An 8,143-nucleotide genomic window follows, 5' to 3' on the forward strand; every position below is an offset into this window, starting at 1 on the left:
GGGGACTGGCAGTGGGATGTGCTTTAGGGAGGACAGATGTTTTGCTGCTGACTTGAGGAGCACTGGGATTCCACTCCTCTTGGTTCTCAGACACCCAGTGTTCCAATCCAGCTTTTTGGGCTGGAGACAGAGCCCTGGATCCCCAGGTTGATGGGTACCTCCAGTTAGCACATCTTTCCGTGCAGGGGCTGGGTGTGCAGCTCCTCCTCTTCCCCCAGGGATGGTGTCTGGGCTCCTGCTGCCTGCCTGCCCTGATGATCAGCGGGGCTGTGTCTTTCCAAGGCCAATTCCAGGATTGCATTCCATGGTGCTCACGGCCTTTTCCAGCCACAGTATTGGATTGCCGTTCCCCGAGGAGCTGGGACATGTCAGAGTGCTGCTTCTAGCAGTCACAGCTCCCTGGAGATTCAGGCACTGGATCAGGTTCTGCTCCATTCAGGATTTTTTTCCCTCCCTGCCAGCCTCCAGGTTCTGCCAGCCCCAGAGACAAGCACACACACACAATAATGCAGCTCAGGATCCAGCCTGTGCATTAAATCTGGACCTACCCAGCCTGGCTTTTTTTCACTTCTTTTCATTGCTTGAACTCTTATCCACAGTCATGCTTAACTAAACCACTGGTGAGTGTATCACAAACCTTTATGTCTGAAATAGTCAAAGTGAGAAGGGGGAAACAGTGAAATCGAGGGATCCAAGTAAAACACAGAGTATCTGTGATCCCTTACTCCCCATGGAGGTTTAAAATTCTTATGGCATTTAATTTTTCAGGTATTTATTGCTCTAGGGGACAGCTAATTTTTCCAGTATAAATCAAGCCATAAGGATATTTCAGCATATATAAGACATTTCTTGTGCAATTATTGAAATGCTTAATATGAAACTTCCTGCCCGATGTGAATGGAAAAACACATCTGTTTTATGTGTTGTTACATTGGGCACAATGCCCATACTTAAAATTTCCAGTGAGCAAAAGAGCATTGAAAAGGATCTTACCCTAAATGTGTACACTAAATACTCTTTGAATTCCTACACTGTTGCTTTGAGGTTCTTGAGGAAAAAATAGAGCGCTGAAAAGTGCTTTAGAATATGAAAAACATATTTAGTGGAAAAAAAAAAAAAGAATGCAGTTAAATAAATTAGTATGAAAACCAATGATTTTTATGGGGTCAACAGTTTATTTGGGTTATTTGCAATATAATTGAAAAGGTCTTAAAAAGCTTTCTGTGACCTTTTTACTTTAAAAATGGCTGGAACATTAATCTGCTGAGTCTCTAATGAATTCATTTGCAGTCTGAGCCTTTTCAGATCCCTCCTTGCAATGGGTATGTCGAAGACAAACTCAAGTTTCTCTTTTAGAAAGGTGCAGCCAGTAAAATGTTGCATGTGTTGGTGAAAGCCATGTGGCAATGGAAGTCCCATCTTTCTCTGGGAGCGTGCTGCTTTTACTTGGAGCCCTTCTGTGGAATTCTGTTGTGGTTGTGGAATTCTTTGGTGGTGGTGTCTTTGCAAAGACCTAACCAAGTTACTTCTTTGAGAAGAGAAGTTCTGTATTTGGGAACAAAAAAGTGGTTCTGCACCTTGCTGCTGGTCAGAAAGGGGAAACTGAGGATTGCAGTGGGATCTTGTGGGGCAAGGCACCCTTCCTGCAGCCTTTGGCATTAACTCTGCATTTCATACCCAGCATTTGCCATCTGATTTATAAAGAGCCGCAAACCCACGCTGGCTCTGGTGTCATAACCCAGCAGAAAATCTAGGCTTGAGTGTTCCCAGCCTTTGTCCATGGATGTGAGCTCAGTATCTTTAGTTGGCTGCTTTAGGACACCATGCATAGGCTTGATTGGATCAATTATTCAAACTGTGAATAATTCATAATAACTCACAGTCTGTGAAAACATCAGTGTAGATAAATGCAATGCTTAAACTCTGATGTTGCAATGCTCCACGTTCTGGGCTCACTCAGAGCTTTTGGCCAATTCCAAGTCAGGAATTTGAGATCCCGTGCATTCAACAGAAAGAGACAGGACAATTCTAATTCCACTCTGCTCTTTCTGAGGGCAGCTCAGAATCCCTGTTGGAGACTGACTAAAGCACTGGTGGAGACTGCTGCAGTAGTACTTGTCAGTTTGTTTTATAGATTTCTTGTGAAATAATATTGACTTTCTCAAGAGCTGCTCTTTGAAACAGAAGGTATTCATTAGCTTTTTTGTTTCATATAAATCCTTTCCTTTAGATGCTGAGTTTCTGAGGGCTGATTCAGCCATGAATGTCAGCTAACCCAAGGAATTTTCAGATGTTTGTTCAAGGAGCACTTACTTGTATACCTAGCTTCTTTAGATCCTCTGGAAAGTTTAAACTTGCCTCTAGCTATCTTGCTGAAATTAGGCCTGGGAGAGGATGCTGCAGCCCAGAACCTGCCAAGTCCTACAATTCTTACATGAGGGGAGGGTTCCATTGCTTACTGGCTGGTGACTTTTGTCCCCAAATCATTACTTTCCAGCCACAACTGACTGAAGATGGAGTTGTCTAAGAATGTGTAATCCTGGGCACACCTCGCCTCAGGAGCACCTGAGCTTGGCTACATTTCAACATCAGCAGCAGTAGCTATTTGTATCCCTAATTAGAAGTGGTTAAAATATCAAACTTTGAGTTGCCAGTTTGAAAATTGTGTTTTATTGATATTTCTACTCTTTTTTGCTATCCTTGTGATCTAATGTTCACGGGTACTAATGTGAGCAAGGGAGAGAATGGGCACTTTATTTTCTGGAAAGCATTTGGAGCTAATGAAGTTACTGATTTGTTTTCCCTTGTCTTTTTTCCTAGATATTGTAAATTGTGACTTGAAGTCTACACTGAGAGTACTGTACAATTTGTTTTCCAAATACAGGAACGTGGAGTGAAGAATTGATTTGGGTCACAAAGGAGTGTTAACAAAGAAAACATCATTACTAGCAGATCTTTCCTCGGTATTCCTCTGCATCTCTGTCCTAAAAAGAACCAAAAAAAAGAACAAAACCATTTACCTGAAGAATTTTTCATTATTAGTCGATTTTTCTGGCACTACTATTTTCACAGTAGATTTAAAACCAATATAGCTTATAAAGAAAAACAAAAGGTTTGGGGGAAGATATCTGGGTATATTCTGGGAGCCTCTGTTGTCTTCACACTGTTTTTCATAGGGGAAGCAACAATGAAAAAAAATTACCAAGTTTAATTCAAATCAGCCTTTGGAGCTGATCATAGGAATATTCTGTACTATGTTATTATTTTTTGCATATATCTTTTGTTTAATCTGGGAAGGGGAAGAATATTTTCTATCCATGGTAAGACAGTTTCATTCTAATTGTGAGGAATGTGCATGGGGAGAAACAGTTAAATACACTCGTTCACATAACAGCTGAAAAGAAGAAATTTAACCTGGTGAATGCATAGTTCCAGTGCCATTTTAAGGCTTTAATTTTATGGGTACAAACTGAAGTGGCTACTCATTCCTTCAGACTTACTATAATGTGATGCTCTGTTTCAATATGTGCTATTGAGCATTCCCCACTTTGCAGCTTTTCACTTGTTTTTGTTCAAGGCAGAGATCTTTTTGCAAAGAACACTTTTCAGGAAGACACACCTGCATAATGCAGCTTTTCTATAGTATTTGTATTATCATATAATATTAGAAAGTAGAAGAATGGCTTGGTTTTATTTTGGCAGTTTAATCACAGGATTATCAGATTGCAAGTTTAGATTGATTGCTGAACAGAATTTAGAATTGTCCCTTTGGTTGATTTTATGATGAATGTATGTTGCTGCATATGCATGCAATGTACAAAAAATCAACAAGTTTCTATGTTCAACACAGAAAAATAAGATTCACTTTCTGGAAATGGCCATAACTCCTTCCATCTGCTAAGATTCCATTACACTGTAAAGTTCTTTGGTGATTTTACATGGCTACAGAGATTTCTTTTATTTAATTAGCTGTTACCTGTTTGGTTTTAGCTTTACCAAAGACACAAAAGGGAAATGGGAGTTGGTTCTCCCCTCAGCCTGGCACCAAGCTCCAGCTGTGCTTCCAGGGGAAGCTGGTGGAGACTGCCTGGATCATTCCTGAAACAAAGCATCCACTGCAGCCACAAATTCTGGGTTACCCAGTCAGGGAGAAAAGAATCCTCGGGCTGGAATTCCTGGATAACCCTTCAGGAGCTGGGAATGCTCAGAGCAGGAAGGAGCTGGAATTCCTGGATAACCCTTCAGGAGCTGGGAATGCTCAGAGCAGGAAGGAGACTTGCTGCCAGCCATGCAGAAGTGGCTCAGGCCAAGGGAAGAGCGACCTGTGGGCTCTGGAATGTTCCTCAGGAGAAAGGCAGGGCTGGCCAAGGGCACTCAGCAGCAGCTGGATGTCCCTCAGGATGGGAAGCATCACCCAGCTTTCCATTCCCCAGGGCTCTTTTCACCTTTCTTTGGTGCAGAGCTTTCCAGAGCAGCATTAGCACAGAGGGAACTCCAGCTCTTACTGTGTGTCCTTGCTAAACACCGACTGATGTTTACTAATAAGGTGATACTGACTGCTGCTGGGGGGGCTGCAAAATTATTTTTCTGAGAAATAATAGGAACTTTTTCAAGGGAAAGTCAGTATTCGATTCAAAGGGCAATGCCTGGATGTTCTCTGGTCTCAGAAATTATCTGCTTGTAATAAGCACTCTAAATGTCTTTATTAAAATATTTTCTTACCTGTGTGTTTTTAGCTGAGTTTCTGAAATTAGAGGTACAGAAAACAGCAGTTATTTGCCCTTTACAGGGAGAAACAGCTGGACATCTTGACCTCAATGAAAGTGAACATTTTGTCTTTAATATCTGAGAAGCTAAAAAATAGGAATTAACCAGACATTTTTTTGAGCAAACTGAGACAGAACTCCTCATGTATATAGCAGCAGCAATTTCAGCTTATTTTAATGTTTAACATGCAATTTTTCATTTGCACATCAAGTAGTAATTGTAATAGCTAATTAAAAAACAAACAATGTTCTTTCTGCAGACCATGCTCAGCTGCAACACCTTTACATTTCAACAGTGCCAAAATATATTTTGATTGCCTTGGTTTTCAGGAGTGCACTTTCTTTAAAGAGGAGATTTATATGTGTAAAGTGAACAGTGAAACTGTTTCCTTTGCCTGGACTTGAAAATAAGTATTTCTCGTGCTATAGTGGTATAACATTATTGGAGATTTATCTGTCAGACTCCATTTCCATCCTTCTAAAACATGAAACTGAGACAGAATTATTAAAAACTCGTGCTGAAATGCAATTAGGCAGAACCATAGAAACATTTAAACAATATCCAACCTTTCCACAATTATCCATCCTATGGTAAGAACTGATCTAGATTAAAATCTGCTATATAAACAACAGTGTCCTGTGTAAATATAGATCCATGTGATAGTTTTAACACTTACACACAAACAGTGTATGCTGCCATGTAGGAGTGGGTCACTGCTTACATTTTTGACAGGGTAGATTTAAATAGCTATCAGATAAAAGCGAAATCTAATATAGAGATTATATCTAATATTTATTGCCTTGATTCAGAATATAAGAGAAATATAGAATACTACTGTAGAGAGCTTGCTTTTCAGCAGTTGGTGTTGGCCAGCCCTTTCCTTCAGGGAAGGGAAAAGTTACCTGGGCCCAATTCTGCCACCCCTACGTTCCTTTTATTCTTGGTGCACAGCAGTACTGCTGAAAGCAGAATTGTTTAAATTTAGTCAGTCCCAGGTTCATTTGTTGTAAGTGACTGAGAGGACCCGAACAGTGATGTGATGAGTGATGGAGCTCGTGTCAGGCACGAGCAGCCACGGGGAGAGGCCGGTTCCTGCAGTGGTCCCAGGGAGAGCTGCTGCTCTCAGGCTGCTCAGGAGAGCCCTGGGCATCCTAAAGCCAGGCAGGGGAAATCCAGGGCGCTGCCTGAGGGTCTGGTGTTGGATCCCTGCCTCTTGTGCTGTGTCACACAAAGCCCGCAGGCAGCTGAGCCCTCCAAAAAGTCACCAACTCCTGGCCTGCCTTGAGGAGCAGCAAGCCCTGCTGCTGCTGGGGCTCTGTGCTCCACCTAAAGAGGAGTTTTCTGTGACTTCTGACCCATCCACTGCACCAGCACTGTGGTATCCAGGCTTCTTTTGTGGCTGGAGACGGGCATCCTTTCCCTGCTGATGGATCCTGGTGCTCTTTCCACCACACAAAACTTATTGTTTGGTTGTTTGTTTGTTTTTAAAGAGGAGCTACAGATTTTTCATAGTGTGTTTTTAAAATAATTACCTAAAATCCTGATATCTTGAGGTCAGCTCCTTTCAGATTTCTTTCTCAGCTGACTGGCTGTTATTTACCGTGAGGAACAAGTGCTATAAAAAGGAACCTTTGCATAATTTTACCCGAGACACGCTCGTAAAGCCCAGAATTGGGCTGCTCTGTATTTCTGATGGAGTCCAGACAAAGCAAGTTAACTATTAAATGAGCTGGCTGCAGGGTATCCAGCTCCTTCCATCTCCTAGTGAGGAGTGTCTGGGCGTTGCAGAGGGTGGCAGCCCTGCAGCTCCAGAGCTCAGGAACCCGAGTGGGCCCCCAGGAGCTGCAGAAGGTCCTGATCTGCTCCAGGGGATGGTGGAGCAAGGGGCAGGAGAGCAGCAGAGCTGTTTCACACAGCCTTGCAGGGCTGGGGCATGCAGACTGTGATGCTTGAGGTAAATGCTACTTGCTTGACTTTTGTTCTTACTTTTTATTCTGGTTTTAGTGCTACAGATTATTTTAGCTGACACCTTACTGCAAGCCACAGCGTTGTAAAGCAGAATGGCTTTTAGAGTTTATTTCACTAGAGAAAGTTAGATGTGATATTTAATGTCCTAGGTGCCAGCCTTAGGGCTAGCTTTTGTTACTCTTGTCTTCCTCTCAAAACAACCTTCATGAATGGCCAAGCATCCAAAGAGAAAACAGTGCCTTGAGACCTCTTGCAAGATTTTTACACTCTTACCTAGTAGACTTTGGTCATTTTATTGTAAGAATTAGTGTTGGGCTTTCTCTTTGCAGCCAAAGCCCAATTACAGACTGAAGAAATTACAATTAGTTTGCCTTAAGATGTTTTATTTTGATTTGTCACATGAAAAATGGAGATAGCATCACCAAAATTTTAAAATTAGGCATACCTCAGCATCCACAGGTTTTTCAAAGAGGTTTTGAGTCATTCAGCATTTACAAGGGCTAATTTTATGTATTCTGAAAATATTTTGTGTGACTTTCTTTCTGCAGTAAAGAGATTTTCTTTTCTAACAGTTTAATACCATGCACTCTGCAACAGTGCTAGTCATTGAAACATTTGGGCTTCAATTTCAATATCAGACTAACTGAGAAAAAAAAAGAATTCTTTCAAAATTTGCTAAACATGTATCCAAAAAGAATTATTAGTTAAAGTTAAGCTGCATTTCCTTCAAGTGCAGTTAGTAGCTTTCACAGAATACATGTACTCTGTAAGTAAAACACTCTCTTGCTGATTTTTTTTCCCCCCTGTGCTTTTTCTGGAACCTTTTGTTATGATCCACAATAAAATTTGCACCTGAAAACCGAGGCTGTGTGTTGTTGTTGGGTGGAAGGATGAGCTGTCTGAGGGAGGCTGTGTGTTTTGTGTTCTCCAAACTTGGTGACCTCTGGGTGCACCCAGCCCTTTTCCAGCCACCCCTGTCCGTGGGTGTGCAAGGTGTTCATTGTTCTGTTCCCTGGGGGCTGCTGACAGCTGAACGTGGGCTGGCAGAAGCAATCCTGTAAACATGGCTTTGGAATGATGAGCAGCAGCAGGTCAGGGAAATGCTGTCTTTGACTCCAAGTAGCAAAGTGCACCTTCACTTTTAGGTGCTGAGCGCTTCAGTGGGGTATCTCAGCTGGACAGAATGCAATTCTCTGCAGAGCAATTCTGTCCGTTTCAGATCTAACAGAATGGTAGCAAAACATTAAAACTGAAATTGTCTTGTCCGTGTCAGGAAAGAATTAGGAAGATTCTGAGATCTAGCTTTTTATAAACTGGTCTTTGTTGCAACCCTTTAATGCAGGGGCTTGGATGCAGAGCTTGGAGCCAGTCCAGGATATCGGCATCTGAAGTGCTCCAGATCACCATT

At 42.0% G+C, this 8,143-nt stretch overlaps 1 protein-coding gene across 4 annotated transcripts in view; it reads left to right on the top strand.

Annotated features, from left to right (window-relative positions):
- PARVA (parvin alpha) overlaps positions 1-7,594 on the top strand; it is a 62,867-nt gene extending 55,273 nt beyond the window's left edge. For all 4 annotated transcript variants that reach the window (XM_005531561.3, XM_088057608.1, XM_014260237.2 and 1 more), the window contains one exon: positions 2,821-7,594. In XM_005531561.3, the coding sequence (XP_005531618.1) occupies positions 2,821-2,897 (77 nt within the window). In that variant the 3' untranslated portion in view covers positions 2,898-7,594. The remainder of the gene's footprint in view (positions 1-2,820) is intronic.
- Positions 7,595-8,143: the final 549 nt, after the last annotated feature.

The sequence above is a fragment of the Pseudopodoces humilis genome, chromosome 7, assembly GCF_049639895.1.
Source record: "Pseudopodoces humilis isolate 2021_Gansu_Grassland_sample_001 chromosome 7, ASM4963989v1, whole genome shotgun sequence".
NCBI lineage: Eukaryota > Metazoa > Chordata > Aves > Passeriformes > Paridae > Pseudopodoces > Pseudopodoces humilis.